Source organism: Mya arenaria, chromosome 8 (genome assembly GCF_026914265.1).
Source record: "Mya arenaria isolate MELC-2E11 chromosome 8, ASM2691426v1".
In the NCBI taxonomy this organism is placed as follows: Eukaryota; Metazoa; Mollusca; class Bivalvia; order Myida; family Myidae; genus Mya; species Mya arenaria.
Genome location: NC_069129.1, coordinates 71,528,204 through 71,549,736, shown reverse-complemented (window position 1 = coordinate 71,549,736; position 21,533 = coordinate 71,528,204). Strand labels below are relative to the sequence as shown.

Here is a 21,533-nt window from a genome sequence, read left to right as displayed (position 1 = left end):
ACTTGGCTGAAGGCAACGTGTAAGATAGCATGTCCAACCTGGCTGAATGCAACGTGAATGATAACATGTCCAAACTGGCTGAATACAAAATATATGATACCATGTCCAACCTGGCTGAAGGCAACGTGTACGATAGAATGTCATACTGGCTGAATGCAACGTGTATGATAACATGTCCAAACTGGCTGAAGGCAACGTGTAAGATAGCATGTCATACTGGCTGAAGGCAACGTGTATGATAACATGTCCAAACTGGCTGAATGCAACGTGTATGATAACATGTCCAAACTGGCTGAAGGCAACGTGTAAGATAGCATGTCATACTGGCTGAAGGCAACGTGTATGATAACATGTCCAAACTGGCTGAATGCAAAATGTATGATAACATGTTCAAACTGGCTGAATGCAACATGTATGATAACATGTCCAACCTGGCTGAAGGCAACGTGGAAGATAGCATGTCCAACCTGGCTGAATGCAACGTGTATGATAACATGTCCAACCTGGCTGAACGCAACGTGTATGATAGCATGTCTAATCTTGCTGAATGCAACATGTATGACAGCATTTCCAAATTGGCTGAATGCAGCGTGTATAATAGCATGTCCAACCTTGCTGAATGCAACGTGTATGAAATCATGTCCAACCTGGAAAAATGCAACGTGTATGATAGCACGTCCAACCTGGTTGGATGCAACGTGTATGATAGCATATCCAACCTTGCTGAATGCAACGTGTATTATAACATGTCCAAACTGGCTGAATGCAACGTGTATTATAGCATGTCCAACCTGGCTGAATGCAACGTGTATGATAGCATGTGCAACCTGGCTGAATGCAATGTGTATGATAACATGTCCATACTGGCTAAATGCAACGTGCATGATACCATGTCCATACTGGCTGAATGCAACGTGTACGATTGTATGTTCAACCTGGCTGAATGCAACGTGTATTATAGCATGTCCAACCTGGCTGAATGCAATGTGTATGATAGCATGTCCATACTGGCTAAATGCAACGTGCATGATACCATGTCCATACTGGCTGAATGCAACGTGTACGATAGCATGTCCAACCTGGCTGAATGCAAAATATATGATACCATGTCCAACCTGGCTGAAGGCAACGTGTGTCGCGACTTTCGCGAGTATTCCGCCGGATCATATCCGGCGGATATAATCCTTTCGGATTGTGCACGTTTTTCTCGGGCGTTTCGTGCCCGAGTGGCGGGATATAAAGGTATATAAGGAACGGTTTTAGAGTGCTAAAGAAGAAGTTTTTCATTTTGGACAATGGATTATTAAAAACGTCAGTGATAAACGATTTATTGTGTATTATTTAGGAAAATCATTTAAGAAAACCATATTAAATTTAAAACAAATTAAAAACTGTAAAAATTAAATTGTGTTGTTTCTTGTGAGAACATTCAAAACCAAACCAATGTGGCAATTAAATCTCAGGGGGCAATAACTCAATTAAACTTCGCCACAACGTGTAAGATAGCATGTCATACTGGCTGAATGCAACGTGTATGATAACATGTCCAAACTGGCTGAATGCAACGTGTATGATAACATGTCCAACCTAGCTGAAGGCAACGTGTAAGATAGCATGTCCAACCTGGCTGAATGCAACGTGTATGGTAAACTGTCCAACCTGGCTGAACGCAACGTGTATGATACAATGTGCAACCTGGCTGGATGCAACGTGTATGATACCATGTGCAACGTAGCTGAAGGCAACGTGTATGATACCATGTCCAATCTGGCTTAATAAAACATATATGATAGCATGTCCAACCTGGCTGAAGTCAACGTGTATGATAGCATGTCCAACCTGGCTGAATATAACGTGTATGATAACATATCCATACTGGCTGAATGCAACGTGTATGATAACATGTCCAACCTGGCTAAACGCAACGTGTATGATACGATGTCCATACTGGCTGAATGCAACGTGTATGATAGCCTGTCCAACCTGGCTGAATGCAGCGTGTATGATAGCATGTCTAATATTGCTGAATGCAACATGTATGATAGCATTTCCAAATTGGCTGAATGCAGCGTGTATAATAGCATGTCCAACCTTGGTGAATGCAACGTGTATGATATCATGTCCAACCTGGAAAAATGCAGCGTGTATGATAGCACGTCCAACCTGGTTGGATGCAACGTGCATGATAGCATGTCCAAACTGGCTGAATGCAGCGTGTATGATAGCATATCCAACCTTGCTGAATGCAACGTGTATGATATCATGCCCAACCTTGCTAAATGCAGTGTGTATGATAACATGTCCAACCTGGCTGGATGCAACGTGTATTATAACATGTCCAAACTGGCTGAATGCAACGTGTATTATAGTTTGTCCAAACTGGCTGAATTCAACGTGTATGATAGTTTGTCCAACCTTGCTGAATGCAACGTGTATGATAACATGTCCAACCTGGCTGAATGCAACGTGTATGATAACATGTCCAACCTGGCTGAATGCAACGTGTATGATAGCATGTCAAACCTGGCTGAATGCAACGTTTATGATAGCGTGTCCAACCTGACTGAATGCAACGTGTATGATAGCATGTCCAACCTGGCTGAATGCAGCGTTAATGATAGCATGTCCAACCTGGCTGAATGCAGCGTGTATGATAGCTTATCCAACCTGGCTGAATGCAACGTGTATGATAACATTTCAGACCTTTCTGAATGCAACGTGCATGATAGCTTGTCCAACCTGGCTGAATGCAGCGTGTATGATAGCATGTCCAACCAGGCTAAATGCAGCGTGTATGATAGCTTGTCCAGCCTAGGTGAATTCAACGTGTATGATAGCTTGTCCAACCTAGCTGAATGCAGCGTGTATGATAGCATGTCCAACATGGCTGAATGCAACGTGTATGATAGCATGTCCAACCTGGCTAAATGCAGCGTGTATGATAGCATGCCCAACCTGGCTGAATGCAGCGTGTATGGTAGCATGGCCAACCTGGCTAAATGCAGCCTGTATGATATCTTGTCCAACCTTGCAGAATACAATATATATGATACCATGTCCAAACTGGCTAAAGTCAACGTGTATGATAGCCTCTCCGACCTGGCTGAATACAACATGTATAATACCATGTCCAGAACTTGCTCAATGCAACGTGTATGATAACATGTCCAAACTGGCTGAATGCAACGTGTATGATAACATGTCCAACCTGGCTGAATGCAACATGTATGATAGCTTGTACAAACTGGCTAAATGCAACGTGTATGATAACATGTCCAATCTGGCTGAAGGCAACGTGTATTATAGCTTGTACAAACTGGCTAAATGCAACGTGTATGATAACATGTCTAAACTGGCTGAATGCAACGTGTATGATTGGATTTCATAACTGGCTGAATGCAACGTGTATGATAACATGTCCAACCTGGCTGAATGCAACGTGTATGATAACATGTCCAACCTGGCTGAATGCAACGTGTATGATAGCTTGTACAAACTGGCTAAATGCAACGTGTATGATAACATGTCCAATCTGGCTGAAGGCAACGTGTATGATAACATGTCCATACTGGCTGAAGGCAACGTATAATTAGCATGTCCAAACTGGCTGAATGGAACGTGTATAATGTCATATCCAAACAGGCTGAATACAACCTGTTCGATAATATCTCCAACCTGGTGGAATGCAACATGTATGAGCAATGTCCAAACTGGCTGCTGAATTGCACGTGTATGATAGCATATCCAAACTATTTGAATGCAACGTGTATGATAGAATCTTTTAACTGGCTGGATGTATTGTGTTTAATAAAATGTTCAAACTGGCTGAATCCAATGACTTGATCATATTTATTATCCTTCAAACTAGGTAAATTCAACGCTTCCGAATGACGGGTGACCAGATTAGCTTCATTTTTTATATTTAAAGTAGATCATTAAAATAAAGAAGGTACCTCACGAGGGCGATGTTAAGACTAAATCTGTTATTTAGAAGACATCTTAATTCGCACACAATTCAAAAGCAATACATTCTGGAAGAGGCAAGGCCATAAGTGGATAGCCTTGTATGTTTACCTTGCTTAATAAATAAAATGAGATATTCAGATATTGAAAACATTATAAATACATATTTGTTAAATCTGAAACGATTAATATTTATGTCAAATACCCTTAACGGCTATGTATTCACGAGTTTATTATTATGTTCAGTGTATATATATATATATATATCGTACCAGAATTAACAGATCAGATGTGTTTTATCGATTGGAATTCATTGTTTCTTATAATATCATATCCATTATATTTCCTAAGCATCATATATTTCACAGAAACTGAGTGTTTTGTGTAAGATGGGACTTTTTAAACATAAGCCTTACAACGCTAATGTAATGTATTAAATCACGAGGAGAGCGTATTTGTGGTTCACTGAGCCTGCATGTACAACGATAGATTCACGAACAATTTTGAAGTGTAACATTAACTTGTAAGGTAAGCTACACGAACAAGTTAAAGTATAAGTAGACTTTCGTAGCCCCTCTCTTGTTATTCCAATTTCAAAGTGTGTCCTGCTGTTTTTCAATTACCATTTTGCAGCTTTTTTAATTGAAAACACATCATATGGTCGAAAAAAAGGATGAGGTATTAATTGGATTAGACTAGTTTGAAGCAGATACACTAGGAAGTTAAAGTAACAAAATGATATAAAACTCTTGAATAGTGAATAGTGACGGATCGGGAAATATGTACACTGACATCATACGGCATTACATGCAACGAAGAGAAACCATATTTTATTTTCGATTTTAAAATTACCCTTAACCTGACTTTGATGTGCGAAATCTTCTTTTAATTTCTAACATATTTATATAGAATTATGTCTTATAACTTCCTAGATGTAAATACATTGACAGTTTATTGACAGCAATGGGAGGACCAACACTTCTACAACCGGTACAATTAAGCAGTGATATTTTAGTCATACTAATCCATATTATTTCATTGATCAAGAATACTTTGTCATCTTAACATCAAATTCGCCATTGTTCAGTGTTATTATAATGTCATGTTTTCTACGGGTTTTGCAAATTGGCTGATCAGTTTTGATACCTTCAATATAATCGAATACATTGTAGATTTTTAGACGGATATATATTTTGATATCTGTAATGAGTATCTGAAGTTTATACACCGATGCGTCGGCCCACTACAAAGAATTCGCAGCATGTCGTGTCAATTTTCTGAATACAGAATCGAGCAGCTGTTCACGGAGATTTTTTGTTAAATGTATTATTTTCAAGTGTTTTGCATATAATATCTGACAGCGAGTTTGGATGGTGGTTCTTTTTCTGATAAAGAGTATAATATTCCGACATATTGAAAATATTCATGAGAGAACAAAGTAATAACATTTTCGATTTAAAACCCTTTACTCTTACTTCCTGAATAAATGGGTAAAGTTTTAAACTACTATGTCAGATACTTTGACTTGTAATGATGAAATTACAATACAGCGGGTACACGAACGCAGTAATAAATTAGGATTGTATGATTGAAGCTATTCGAAAGTACGTGCATCGCTCGTCAAAACAACGCGTTGCTACATCTACAATATGATAAATAAGACTGCATTAGCCTACTTAAAAGTAAGAGTGGTATACTCCTATAGGGAAAGACTTACTATGAATTTCTGTAATTTCGATGACCTTTTATAAGATGCACAATATAAATTAGGACAGTTTATGCTTGTTTATAACAGGTAGCCAAGTAACCCAACTTTAAACATACCGGAGCTGAGGGATAGGACAAGGTTGTATTTACCAGGTTATAAATATAAATGGCATAATCCTCATCAATTGCATGAGTTTGATATGTTTGAAAAGTATGTAGAAAATAAATTTATAGATCTTTTTAATGCCAAAAACTTGAAATTCCAACTCAGTTAATAGTTAAATGAAAGAGATGTGACTGCAATAAACTTTCAAAGTTAAGAATGAGACCTTTGTGTGAAGTGTGAACTTTGATCGAAGTTGATTTAACTATGTATATATTTCATTTTCTGATATTGTTTGAAAATGACCTATCGATGATATTTTGATTCACACATGTGTATTAACACCATTACGTGCATAAACATACATAAAACATCTTATAGGAATATAGTTAAAACAAATTGATTAAATGTTGATATCAACTGCTCAAATGCTTCATCTTTTCTTTTTACAGGCTTTCATACATTTTATAACCGATCGCCAAGTATATATGCAGAATATTCAATTAATCAATGATCAAGGGTCATGTTTAACTTATATCAATGTGTTTATTGTGTGAACTGATTAATAAGAAATAATCTTCTGTTCTGTTCTTATTCCATGAGTTGTCGCTCTCACACACATAATATATCTCACATGTTCCGTCTAATTTCTACGGAATACATGTTTTGCTACGTTTGTTGGATTGGCGACGGTTTAGGGCTTGTCATAGATCTGAGTTTAACAGATATAGTTTGTTTTATAATTAGTGTTATATAAAACACATTCACAATCAAGTTTGTATTGCTAAATGGATAATGCGCACTTATACACATCAAAACGTACAAAGTAAATAAGTTTGAATGCTTTGAAAAATGCCGTGTAACGACTTGATTTATGTGCTTTATATATGAAAAAAATATTGATAAATTTGTCATATTTTATCACAATTTATTGTAAAGACTTCAATTCACCCGTGATATCAAACAAGAGGTCGGAAAAAGGTGGATCGAACTAAGTTTGGTTAAAGGTCATATGTCGCTAGGAACTTTTTCTGGGAGCTGTTCCTCCCACACTATGCTTGGCCCGTTTCTTTGGTACGGAAAACACGTTAGCCATAAAAAAGAGATTGGCCATGTTTTTGGGACAGGCCATATATATTAGTAGTTTATATAACTTGTCAGATTATTGTCAGATATAACACATTGCATTCATATATACCACATTAACAATCAAGTTTGCAATGCTACATGGCGCACATATAATAATTAAAACGTACAAAGTAAGTATTTCCACAAGTTCGAGTACTGTAGAAAATGTCGTGTACACTCGAGATAAATTCCTGCAGTATCTTCTCCCTTGAATGTTTGTAAATATCAAAGTGTCTTAGATAAATTGTAATTAGCATACAGGTGCTTTACGAATGTAAGTCGGAGAACAAGGAAGTAAAATTTTGCACGACGAGTTCAGTGGATTATGCAAGTACAAAGAGTAAAAATAAGTCATTATTCTATATGACCTGTCTAATTTCCATAGAATAATGTTATCTGAATGTCTTTAGAGATGGGTAGTTTCTGTAAATTCCACCATTTCACTTCCCGCTTCTTCTGCTTTATTGTCCTCTAAACATCGTTCGAACACGCGGTGGTTTTGATATCGTCTTTCCGTTCTATGTACATCAATGCATTGTCCACAAAGGAACTGTTTACACTCCACACAGTAGCCCCTGGAATCAACCACTTTATCGCTTTTCGAACACTGCTTGCAGTTAAAGTCAAATACTTCTTCGGAACTATTTTCATCCGCGTCGTTAGAGTCTTGTTTAGCACGACAATTTACATTAATGTAGAATGGTTTATTTTTATGATCCATTTTTCAAACGAATATATATAATAACACGTTTGCGGAATGTGTATCCCTATAAATTGTACATCTCCATCGAAAAAATTTAACTATTGAAATATTAAATATAAAACTCACAGAACACTTATTGGTATTTTAAATACCTTAAATCACGGTCTTTTTTAATTGATTCAAATCCAAAAATAGTTTCGTAAACATGCGATAAGATAAGTATCCAACGATTATTTGCACATAATGTTATGTAAAGCCTATTTTGAAATACCAACTTTTATAAAACCTCAATAAGTTGATTTATATCGTGATGAGCTATATCAGTTTGTCGACTTATTTCACCAGTTGTTTGAGCATGTACTGAAATTGATTTTATTTTTTTATTTTTAAATGGTGTTAAACTGACAACTCAAACACTTAATGTTAGTATCAAAAGTGAAGGTTTACCATTTTAAAGCATATAAGATAGGATCAAAAGATCACACAGATATTTGAAACCAAAATCAATAAATTGTTCTATGACAAAGCCAAAGGAATATAACAATAAAAGTAAACAAACTTTTAAATCAAAGCTCTTCTACATAAAATATGGATTCGGTATACCAATCGTGGAGCCATAAAATAGTTACTGGATTTACGTAACTATTCAAACAGCTATTTTAAGTATGTATCAGTGCAAAAAATGAAGAACAGATATTTTGCCTCAAAAGTATTGGACTGAAATGATTTTTTTTCTTTTTCGGATAAAGTTATGCACAAAGTACATAAGAAAAGTTTAATCACTTAAGTTTCAATACTATAGACCCAATGTATTGTTTCTCTTACGCATTTCTACTATAAAAGTCATATAAGCGTGTCGTTCAGATTGAAAGTGATTTGTTCTATTAAACATAATTCATCTTAGGTAATAAGCAAATGTTGACATTGTGGGTTGAGTAATCCAAAACCATTCATGTAACACAGACCGCGTCAAGCAATATAGCCTGAAAACGTACTAGCTTAAAATACAAGTGTATGATAACATGTTCAAAAATGGCTAATGCAAAGATATTAATGATATCTTCGAACTGTTTGATAACATGTACAAATGCTGAATGCAACGAATTTGATAACATATTCAGACTTGCTGAACTCAACGTAATAAATAACATATTCAAACTTGTAGGATGAAGGGTGCCTGTAACCATGCTGAAAATGGCTGAATGCTACGCAGATGATAACGTGTTGAACTGACCAAGTGGCTGGCTAACGTGCATGATTTCACCTCCAAACTATTTGAATGCAACGTGTATGATTACATGACCAAACTGGCTGAATGCAACTTTTATAATAACATGTAAAAAAGGCTGAATGCAACGTGTAAGATTACAAGTCAAAATCGGCTGAATGAAACTGACTGAATGCAACATGTCCATACTGGCTGAATGCAACATGCCCATACTGGCTGAATTCAATGTGTATGATAGCATGCCCATACTGGCTGAATTCAATGTGTATGATAACATGCCCATACTGGCTGAATTCAATGTGTATGATATCATGCCCATACTGGCTGAATTCAATGTGTATGATAACATGCCCATACTGGCTGAATTCAATGTGTATGATAACATGCCCATACTGGCTGAATTCAATGTGTATGATAACATGCCCATACTGGCTGAATACAACGTGTATAATATGATAAAATGTCCAAACTGGCTGAAGGCAGCCTGTATGATAACATGTCCAACCTGGCTGAATACAACGTGTATGATAACATGTCCAACCTGGCTGAATACAACCAACGTGTATGATAACATGTCCAAACTGGATGAATGCATCGTGTTCGATAGCATGCCCAAATTTTCTGAATGCAACATCTATGATATCATGTCCAACCTGGCTGAACACAACGTGTATAATAGCATGCCCAACCTGGCTAAATGCAACATCTATGATACCATGTCAAACCTGGATGTATGCAACGTCTAGGATAACATGTCCAACCTGGCTGAAGGCAGCCTGTATGATAACTTGTCCAACCTGGCTGAATGCAACGAGTATAATAACATGTCCAACCTGGCTGAAGGCATCATGTATGATAACATGTCCAACCTGGCTGAAGGCAGCCTGTATGATAACATGTCCAACCTGGCTGAATGCAACGAGTATAATAACATGTCCAACCTGGCTGAAGGCATCCTGTATGATAACATGTCCAACCTGGCTGAAGGCAGCCTGTATGATAACATGTCCAACCTGGCTGAATGCAACGTGTATGATAACATGTCCAACCTGGCTGAATGCAACGTGTATGATAACATGTCCAACCTGGCTAAAGGCAACGTGTATGATAACATGTCCAACCTGGCTGAAGGCAGCCTGTATGATAACATGTCTAACCTGGCTGAAGGCAGCCTGTATGATAGCTTGTCCAACCTGGCTGAAGGCAGCCTGTATGATAACATGTCAAACCTGGCTGAATGCAATGTGTATGATAACATGTCCAAACTGGCTGAATGCGACGTGTATTATAACATCTCTAACTTAGCTGAATGCAAGGTTTTTGATATGCCTAAACTGGCTGAAGGCAGCCTGTATGATAACATACACAAATGGTTTGATAGCATGTTGAAACTGGCAGAACACAACGTATTTTCAGATGACATGGAACCAAATGATGACGTCATATATTTTAATTCACAGTAATATGTCAACATTAAGCATAATACCTTTTTAGGGCGTTTTTTTTATTAAATATATATATTTTAAATAAAGTTCATCGGTCGATTTTTTAAAAGCAATACACTCTGAAAGACGCTAGCCCAGAAGTGAGACATCTCCTATGTTGATTTTAGTTAATAGTACAAAAATTCAAAAGACAATGTTATAGGCAAACACACACAGAAACACATTTGTTTTCGTAAATGCAAGTAAATTGATATGCATTCATTGATATAAACAATGTTAATATAATGGTTGCACGTACGTGTACCTGCTGTTTACATGTGTGCACTACGACGTCAAGGCATGAGTACAATGCACATGTTAACGGGATCCTCTAGCCTATGTCGATTGCTTTTAAAAAGATGTTATCTACGTCACACATGTTTAACGAACCGCGTGAAAGCAGTTTTATGTTTACCATTTCAAAAATGTATTTAGTAATATTTGTTTTATTTCAATAAGAATTGTCTTGTAGCCTCATGCATTGAAAACACGTCACATGGCCACAAAAAGAAAAGTGAATAGTTGTAGTAATTGAAGTAGATACACTTTGAAGGGAATTTGGCGCTTTGTATACTATCATACGCCTCAAAGTATCGAAATTATATATAACTCTCGTAGCTAGCTATAAGATGACTTGTCGAGTAGTGACGGATCAGGTACATAATACGACATTATATGCAACGAAGATAACGTTTTATTTTCGGTTAAACAATACCCTGAATTTTACTTTGATGCACACTTTTACATTTGTTTTTAAAACTGTAATATATTTATATAGACTTAGGTCTTATGACTGTATATATGCAAATATATGTTTCAACTTGTATTGTAGTTTTAAAACCATTTCCATCGAATATTGCCTCAGTTTGTTTTAATACTTATTGCGTATTAAGTGACCCATTTGGAATGTTCCTGTTGCGTTACTTTATTGAACCCGTATGAATATCCACTGCAATGTGAGAGGATGTAGTGAATGACAGTGTTCATCAACTGGTTTCCAAAAGGTTTTCCATTGCTTTCAAAACTTGTATACCATGTATTAGATTTCACACATACATGCAATATATTCAGCGATGTTGTAATGCCAATGTTTTCATTAAATATTGATTGAGTATAAATCCAAAAAGTGAACACATGAAATTAATATTTAACTGACAATAGCGGGGCCATTACATGTATTAATGACCATACAGAGTTAGCTAGCTTAATTGTCGTTATATGACCTTACCATAAGTCATAATATAAAAGTCAATTTCAAGATTGAAATTTGAGATGTGATCTAAACTCCCTACTTGCTGAAAAACTTTTACCAAACGATGAAGTTAATAAGGGTGCATTAGTTGAATTTCAGGTCATGTACAGCTGATATTCATCTTTATTGTTTGATGGGCCTGAAAACATTAATGACGCAGTATCTTAGTTGCATTAACAACTCTTGAGAAATAACTAAGTGTACCAAATTAACGATAACCTAAACCAACCATTCCATGTTAATCATGGGACATTACTGTTATATAAGATAAATAAAAAAAAATCTATTTATCTTGAAGGCTGATGACCCTGGACACTAAGAGGAAGTATTACGTTAAAAGCATAAACATATTTTAGAAAAAAACAACATCCCAACTCACAGAAAACTTTCATCTATTTTTATAAGTCGACCCGGGCCAAATATTTGAATTGAGGATCATACACAGTTATCTAACGTAAATGGCTGATGGCCCTAGACCCTTAAGTGAAGCCTCAAGAAAATTGAATTGACATTTTATGTTATGTAACTAACTTTCCAGCTTGCCCATACTCTCTTACCGGATGCGTATTCGGGCGCAGAGTCTGACGTCGAGGCCTGTGAGAGTAAAAACGATCTCCTTATTCTTTAAATAGTCGAGAGAAAAATGACAAACAAATAAGACAATGTGTATGTGTGAGAATTATTTCTAAACGTGTCCTTATAATTGATAGGTATTGTCGAAACACTTTCTTTAATTTTTATAATACTCACTTCAATCTTATCTCCGCAGTAATTAGATGAATCATCAAACATTTATATCTTCACTGTTTGCTTCAACAATTTTGTTTAGAATAGAAAGGATTTAAACTAATTCAAATCTTGTCGGTATATTATTACAAAAAGTATGTATCTGTTTCAATAAATGTACTTCAATGGCACTTAAGTTACACTACATGGTCATGCTTATAAGACATAATCATGAAATGTTCAGTATCGTTTTCTTCAATGTCATTGAACTGAATTATTAGATAAAGTCAGCATTTAAAGATATTTCTGAAAGTTCAAAACTGTTAGTCGCGGCTCATTCTTATGGATTATCGAATCCTTTCACTAAAAGTTAACGTGTGGTTAATATTAGATGAGCAGAAAGGACAATCAAGTGTTGAATGTAAAAACATTAACTATATTAAATTGTTAAGTCTGTGTTTTGTAATAGTTGTGTCTTATAACAAAAATGAAGTTTAGATGAAGAACTGTCGAAAGTGCACATGCCTACAAGGAACATATACAGATTATATTTCTATTTGGAATGAAATTCCAAAAAGAATAGGATAGATACAGGCTTGAAAATATTAAACAGTGAAATATGGATACAAACAATGTGTACTGTGTACAAGTGAAAAATGGGCAATGTGTTCAGCACTAAATCGACTTTCGGCAAAACAGTAGTTGTAATTGAACTGAATGCCACATACTCCAGACACACTATTCATCATACGTTAAAGGGCAATACCAAACCGACTCTTTTCACATGTGAGAAACATCCCTACTGTTACGAGCTAACGGATAATGGGTCTATTCAATCGTTCGGATACCAGACTTTCGTAAATTTAGAAAAAGAAAATCAATCTAAAAAGAACACAATTTTCTACTTTAGGAACTTGACACACCACATTCAATTTGACATTGGTTTGAAGTTAAAAGATTCATGGGGGAAACTCACAAATTTCACGGACGTTTTACACAATGTGTTTGCGTACCATAAAGCAGAGGCAATATCAACGTTATTGCGTAAAGAAGGTAAAAATCGAGATTTTCATTGGATAATTGTATTACCAGTCGGATCACAGTTACAAGCGAAAACTGAGATCAAGAAAGCTGCAGAGGACGCTGGATTGAACAACGATCAATATAGCTATGTGTTCGCTACTGATGCTTTCGCTCTTTACAGCGTGACACAAATCAGCAGAATTAAAGCTTCCCCCTTCACACGTGAAAGAGATACTAAACAATTTTCATCTCTTTGTTTTGACACTGTATTGGCTGAAAAGGGTTCATATGATATATTTCAAGATGGCGAAATATGCAACAATTCAAGGGATAGAATTATGGTAAATGGCCAGTCCCTTCGAGATAACATTGAGCAGTTCCTCTGTGTCATATTTTCTAAGAAATTTATCGATCTGTACAAATGGAAATACACATACCACTTTCACATGCTCTGCAAAGATTTTGAGGAGCAAGCTGGACAGTATGATATTGCAACTGCAGAAATAACTTTGCAATTCAAACATTTTGTCGACATCGCAAGGGAATATCATTGCTGGCCAAAAAACCGCCTTATTGAAGCCACCTCATCTTTAGTATTCTCAAAACAGGAAGTACTACAGATATTGGATGTCTTTATTCTCAACCTCGCTAAATGTCTGCGGCGTTTATTAAAAGCTCACGGAAGTTCGGTGTGCTTCATATTAATGAATCAATGTACAAGTTCATACGTTCACCAAAGACTACAAGAAGAGCTTCAAAACAACAATACTGGTCTTTTAGGGAGCTTAGTATTCAAAGGAAAAACAATAACATCCGACTAAACGTATGGGTATGTCGCTATTGAAAATTTCAATAAAGAGCTCCATTCTAATCAGAATAAAATTTTGCTCTACAATGATGATATTGATGAGGAAAGCTCCATATGGCTATTCAAACTTCTGATTAAAAAGGGACAAATTATAAATGATTCCAGTAGATTTGTTTGGAGTGAATCAATTACCTTTATATCTAAACGAAATAAAAAATCAGATCATCAAGCTATTGTTATGAGATCTAAATATGAAAATCCAATGTACATACATGAAGAGGGATGTGAAGTTGCAACCACTATACAAGTCAACCCTCCCCCTGAAGGGTGGTCAGATGAAGTAGAGTTTCAGTACACACTTACTGTCACAAAAAATGCTCAAATGGTTGAAGTAGTTGACTTGAAATCTGGACGAAAACACCAAGCAATACTTATATACAAGCTGAACATTGAGTTCCTAAGAGATCTTAGTTCAGTTGAAATGCAAACGGCAATATTTTCAGGATTAAAACAAGACATACTCAAAAAAAGAGCAACCTATACATTTGGGGTCATGACAACTCCGCCATTCCAGAAGGGAAAGGATCCAGACAACTACAAGTTTGTTGATAACGAAGGTGTGGTAAGGAATAGAGGTGTGTTCTACAAATTGATAAAGAAGGGAACACTAATGAGCAGCGGGCAGATCTTCTCTGCACAAGTTCGCTTTGTCCCATGGGTCGGGGTAGGTTCTCAGACTATTTATTCATGTGTGTTGTTGTTGTCGTTCTATAAAAACTTAAGTACTGTGATCGTTAATAAATAATAAAATGCAATTACCGTTAAATTTATATCCAGTTGATGAACGTTATATTTGTAAGTCAGTTGGTCAAAAGTAAATAATGAATATAATATTTATTAGTTTCAGTCTTTTAGCCTGTACCGCTGCCCCTCCGAAAATCCTGACATTGAAGATGGTGAGGTGGTAGCCAGTGTATGCCCATATCGGCATGGCCTACCGTGTTCAAAATTAGAGGTACAGATCGTTGTGAAAGACACTTATTTTGTGTTTAAAGTAATTGACATGGAAAGTCGGCAAGAATGGATCGAGGACATTTTATAGGATTCGTGACAAAACTAAACGTTGAATTCATGCTCAATGGAAATCACGCCCTCGACCACAAGAACATTTGCAATATATTTACTGTTCGTTCAGAACTAAATCCAATATCAAAATCGATTTTTTTAACTAACACCTGCTCCCATTGTCGTTAAGGTCAGAGACTACTAAATAAACTTCCTATATATTCGATAGATAATTGACTAATTTGCACGTGAAATAAAATTGATTTCTAGTGATGCACGACCCCCAACACCACACATGGGGAGAAAGTTACACATGTGAACTAAACATTTAACAACGCTACGAAAAAAAGTTAAGTTTCTTATAAGAAGAAGAATTGTTTGAACAAATCCACTATGTATTCGACAAAGTGACCAAATCTGATGAGGGAGTACAAACAATATAATAAGGTTAATAGATCCAGCATGTCCAGTCAGATTTTGAATTTACAAACCATTTAGTTTGTAAACATAGAAATTAGCAAATGATCTGATTTAATTTAACCATGCTTAGTTTCACTGTTATGTGAAAAAAAAAATCATGTAACATTGAGAAGGCACTTCCAAAATTGGTGTAATTTGCCCTATACCTTACTTTCTTCTCGACCCCAAACCACCCTTGCAAAGTTTAAAGATAATAGAAATGAATTTATTATTCATTCACTGAAAAGACATTGAAATAAATATCCGCTTAAAGTGGCACCCTTATTTAAAAATCAATACAAACACAAGTATAACAAACGTAAATTTTGAGTGATAAACCTTTAACTACTTACAAAATTATGCATTTATGGAAAATATTTATTTCTGATAACAATATTTTAACCGTATATTTAATAGCTGAAAGCGCAAAATATTAAAATATTGGTGAGTTCTAAAAGATTGACTGTGATCTATTATCGTCTCAAAAGGTAGAATACCGTGTTTTCTGCACCTTCCTTTCAAATTAAAATCGGTATCCTTAAAAAACATATATTCATCCTTTTTGGCATATAAAAACAATTGTATTAATAGAGGTAAATCTTATTTGGGAGTAAGAGTGCATCTTTAACATTAGCTATTTTTGTGAGAAAAAATAATGCAAGTTGTTTATCAAACCCTTCAGTTCGCCTTCCATATTCTAGTTATTAAACAAAATTATACTTTTACTACCAGTCTCTTCTAATTATTTAATTACATGTAGTACAGTTTCTTTTAAAAGAAATAAATACGTGATCTTATTTCTGATACATGTATCACTTAAATATTTTGTATCGTTTGCCATGCATCCTTGTGTTTATTCTTTGTACATTTTTGTTTTACAACTGATGCCCACATTGGCCTAGCTCGTGAACAAAAACTGCAAACTGAAAAATGTATCTTGGTTATCTCCATTGATAACTTTTTAACTCTTTTCATAGCTTGCTTCTTTTAATCCCCGATACCTCGCATTAGTAAATTTCATCTTAAATTACTGTTTACATGGTAAATGCTTATTCATCCTACACATTATGTCTCCTGAATTGTTCATTCTACCTCTTATTAGCGTATTTTAAATCATAAGGAAAGCCCTGCTTTCTTTATAATCGTTTCAATAGATCATATTTACATTTTTGTATGACATACAAGGTAGCAATCTGTGAAGTTGAATGCGATATGTTGAAACACACATGAAGTGAAAATTTGAAAAAACAACACCTGTATCATTTTGCTGTGTAAAGTTCATGTGTAATTTTGTTTATTTATGATTACATAGAGAAAGGTTAAAATCACTGATACAGTTTAGCTTAAAACATTCAGGAGAGCATGACAGAAAATGTGGGGGAAAAATCAAGAAAGTGTCTGTTCCTATACATTGTATGATGCCGTTGACATTGTTGTCAACTTTTAAACATTTTGACTTATTGGAACCTTGTTAACTGTTTTCGGTTTTGTGTTTTTAATAAACCATATAAAATGTAAAATTTAACCATTTTTTACTGTTGAAAGTGTATGTTATAAAACGGTTGTGAAATGAATATGAAATGATATGTACTCAATCTGGCGCATAATAATATAAGGCTTCGGACATTGCGCATTATTACTCCGCTCAAGAGCTCGTGCATATATTGTCATAGGAACCAATTACTTATATGTTTTCATACGTAAGAAGGAAATTTATAGGATAAGACAGTATACCTTATTAACATTTTAAACTGTGCATGACACATGTCATCGTCAGTTGTTGTTAAAATACTGTTTGTAGTCAAAATATCAAAATAATGTTGGAAATGTATTTAAGCCTGCATTCTAAACTTATAATGACGAAGTTATGCTAAAATGATGAACAACACTAATTTGGTGCAAAGCATCAAAGACGCAGCGAATGTTTTTAAAAAGTACTAAAAGGAAGCATATGCAGTTCTGCAGCATACCAAGTTTGAGGTACCTGGATACAAGCGTTCTTTAGTTATTTAACAACCGTGACTTTTGACCAACTGACGTCAAAGATTTTAGGGTGCTGGTCATGATTGACGACCCTCTACCAAGATCTAGGTCTCAATATCTAAGCGATTTTAATTATTGAAAGGAAACTACGTTTTTCCTTCATAAAACCCCCCTAGTTTTTTTATATAGTATATATGCACTGTGTTTTTGGTGGAGTTTTGTGCTGTTGTTCCATGTCTCTTGTTTCTGATTTCTTGATTTGGTGTTCTATTTCTTTTGCGTTACCCTGTGCCATTAAACGGGGTTTATGTTTAAACGTTTGGCTACTGAGCTAGTGGCTGCAATTTTTCACATAAATACCATTGTTACAACGACTCTGACCTTTGACCCTTAGTCCTCAAGAGCAATAGGTTTCATTTGCTGGTCATGACACACCTTCCTACAAAGTTTGAGGCGTCCAACAGATACTGATCGGAAATCGATTTTCAGCTTAAGGTCAACACTAACTTGACCTTAGATCCACTGACCTCCAAATTAAAACGGTTCATCTGCGGGTCATGACCAATCATACAACCATGTTTGAGATCCCTGATGCAAATGTTTCTTCAGGTATTGGATTAAAACCGATTTGCAACTGAAGTCACCACGACCTTGATCTTTGACCAACTGACTTCAAAATCAATACAGCTCATATCATGGTGAAATGCAATGTGTTCGATATCATTTCCGAACTGGCTGAATGCAACAAAATTGATAACATGTCCAACCTGATTGATTGCAACATATTTGATAGCTTGTCCAAACTGGTTATTGGCAACGTGTTGATAACATGTCCAAACGGCGGAAGGCAGCCTGTATGATAACATGTCCAAACGGCCGAATGCAGCCTGTATGATATCATGTCCAACCTGAATGATTGCAACATATTTGATAGCATGTCCAAACTGGTTGTAGGCAACGTGTTGATAACATGTCCAAACGGCTGAAGGCAGCCTGTATTAATACATGTCCAACCTGATTGATTGCAACATATTTAATAGCATGTCCAAACTGGTTGTAGGCAACGTGTTGATAACATGTCCAAACGGCTGAATGCAGCCTGTATGATAACATGTAGAAAAAGGCTTCATGTATGCTAACATGTCCAATTTGGCTGAATGCAATATGAATGAATGCAACGTGTATGACAACATGTCCATACTGGCTGAGTGCATCATGTATGATAATATGTCGAAACTGGCTTAATGAACGGTCAGAATGCAATGTGTTTGATATCTTTTCAGAACTGACCGAGTGCAACGTGTATGATAACATGTCCAAACTTGCTGAAGGCAGTCTGTTTGATAACATGTAGAACTATGCTAAATGCAACATGTATGATAGCTTGTTCAATTTGGCTAAATGAAAATGACTAAATGCAACGAGTATGATATCATGTTAGTACTGGCTGAATGCAACGAGTATTATAACATGTCCAAACTGGCTAAATGCAACGAGTATGATAACATGTCCAAACTGGCTGAATGCAACGTGTATGATAACATGTCCAAGCTTGCTGAATGCACCGTGTATGATAACATGTCCAAACTGGCTGAATGCAACGTGTATGATAACATGTCCAAACTGGCTGAATGCAACGTGTATGATAACATGTCCAAGCTTGCTGAATGCAACGTGTATGATAACATGTCCAAACTGGCTGAATGCAACGTGTATGATAACATGTCCAAACTGGCTGAATGCAACGTGTATGATAACATGTCCAAACTGGCTGAATGCAACGAGTATGATATCATGTTAGTACTGGCTGAATGCAACGAGTATTATAACATGTCCAAAAAGACTAAATGCAACGAGTATGATATCATATTAGTACTGGCTGAATGCAACGAGTATTATAACATGTCCAAACTGGCTGAATGCAACGAGTATGATAACATGTCCAAACTGGCTGAATGCAACGTGTATGATAACATGTCCAAGCTTGCTGAATGCAACGTGTATGATAACATGTCCAAACTGGGTGAATGCAACGTGTATGATAACATGTCCAAACTGGCTGAATGCAACGTGTATGATAACCTGTCCAAACTGGCTGAATGCAACGAGTATAATAACATGTCCAAACTGGCTGAATGCAACGAGTATGATAACATGTCCAAGCTTGCTGAATGCAACGTGTATGATAACATGTCCAAACTGGCTGAATGCAACGAGTATGATAACATGTCCAAACTGGCTGAATGCAACGTGTATGATAACATGTCCAAACTGGCTGAATGCAACGAGTATGATAACATGTCCAAACTGGCTGAATGCAACGAGTATGATAACATGTCCAAGCTTGCTGAATGCAACGTGTATGATAACATGTCCAAGCTTGCTGAATGCAACGAGTATGATAACATGTCCAAACTGGCTGAATGCAACGTGTATGATAACATGTCCAAACTGGCTGAATGCAACGTGTATGATAACATGTCCAAACTGGCTGAATGCAACGTGTATGATAACATGTCCAAGCTGGCTGAATGCAACGTGAATGATAACATGTCCAAACTGGCTGAATGCAACGTGTATGATAACCTGTCAAAACTGGCTGAATGTTACGTGTATGATAGCTGTCCAAACTGGCTGAAAGCAACGTGCATGATAACATGTCCAAACTGTTAGAATGCATGATAACATGTCTATCCTTAAATTTTACATTTTTTTAAAACAAAATCAAATATATTTATATAATCTTATGTCTAATGACTATCTGGATGCAAATATATGTTTCAACTTGAAATTATGGCATTATAGTTATTAAACCAAGTCCGTATTGTGATTAATCACATATCTATACTTATAAAATGTACAATATAAATAGTTTCTAGGGAAAGAGAGAACAACTAATCGTTCTAATTAAACGGGTGATCAAACACTCGAGACTAGATTGTGTATTAAGTAGCCCATTTAGAATGTTCTTCCTGCGTTACATTATTTAACCCCTAGTATGAATATCAACTACAACTTGCTATGTAAGGGGATGTATCGAATGACATTGTTTATCTAGTAGTTAAGAAAAGGTTGCCATTGCTTTCAAAAAATTAAAACATGTTTCAGATTTCACTCATACATGCAATATTTTCAGCGATGAATAATACTGTTATAATTTACTGTTTTCATTAAACAATGACTGAGTTAAAATCCAAAACGTTACCACACGCAATTAATGTTTTACTTATAAAAGCGGGGCCATTTCTTGTATTATTGCATAAAATGTATGTTTTCGGTCCGTTATCGTGGTGTGTTAAAACGCAAAAACAGGGCGTTATCGGTAGATAATGTGCATTATTCAGTACATTCACGTGCCGTTAATGACCGGCTTTTTGTTTTACATACGCGCTACTAGGGCCCGCTTACAATGGACGCTGGGCGACCTGGTTTCTAACCGAAAGTGGGTCAACGATGCACAACACATATTTCAGCATATATATCTGTATACAAGTATTAAAGAAATGAAATAAACCACATTTAACTTACATTTCTTCTTCTGAGTTGTCGTTTCCTGGCTGGCTAAGGTATGTCTACTAAAAAGTACTTTCTATAGTTGTTTGACTTTTTGTTTGATTTAAAAACACTAAATTAAGTCTAAAACGTTTCACTTCTCCCAAGTAGTTATTTCGTCGATTATATTAAGAACAAACGACTTATGTGGACATGATTCCATTACGTCGTATGCAATGAACAAAGAATTTTCAAATATTTCTTTTCTCTAAACAGCTGCGGATGCTGTACGTTTATTTAGAACAAAATGTTCCGCCCGTCAGATAGTTTACAACACTCCTGCTACGCACTCGGGCTGTAAACCATTTTGCGGGCGTTGCAGATGGTAACGACCTTTTAAAGATGTATT

At 35.9% G+C, this 21,533-nt stretch overlaps 3 protein-coding genes across 4 annotated transcripts; all 3 read left to right on the top strand.

Moving 5' to 3' along the window:
- Positions 1–1,794: 1,794 nt before the first annotated feature.
- Positions 1,795–3,159, top strand: LOC128244534 (uncharacterized protein PF3D7_1120600-like). The gene has a single exon (XM_052962534.1). The coding sequence runs from the start codon at positions 1,795–1,797 to the stop codon at positions 3,157–3,159; it is 1,365 nt and encodes a 454-aa protein (XP_052818494.1).
- A 6,425-nt stretch (positions 3,160–9,584) lies between these two features.
- LOC128244533 (uncharacterized protein PF3D7_1120600-like) lies at positions 9,585–10,295 on the top strand. Its single transcript, XM_052962533.1, has one exon. The coding sequence runs from the start codon at positions 9,585–9,587 to the stop codon at positions 10,293–10,295; it is 711 nt and encodes a 236-aa protein (XP_052818493.1).
- Positions 10,296–12,413: 2,118 nt separating this feature from the next.
- LOC128242287 (uncharacterized) lies at positions 12,414–17,752 on the top strand. Of its 2 annotated transcripts, none has more exons than XR_008262574.1 (2): positions 12,414–14,849; positions 15,027–17,752. XR_008262574.1 is itself a non-coding variant. In XM_052959379.1 (2 exons), the coding sequence occupies exons 1-2, from the start codon at positions 14,364–14,366 to the stop codon at positions 15,225–15,227; spliced, it is 687 nt and encodes a 228-aa protein (XP_052815339.1). In that variant the 5' UTR covers positions 14,146–14,363; the 3' UTR covers positions 15,228–17,752. The 2 variants fall into 2 exon arrangements, 1 of the variants encoding a protein (XP_052815339.1); XM_052959379.1 differs by having other exon boundaries at positions 14,146–14,849.
- Positions 17,753–21,533: the final 3,781 nt, after the last annotated feature.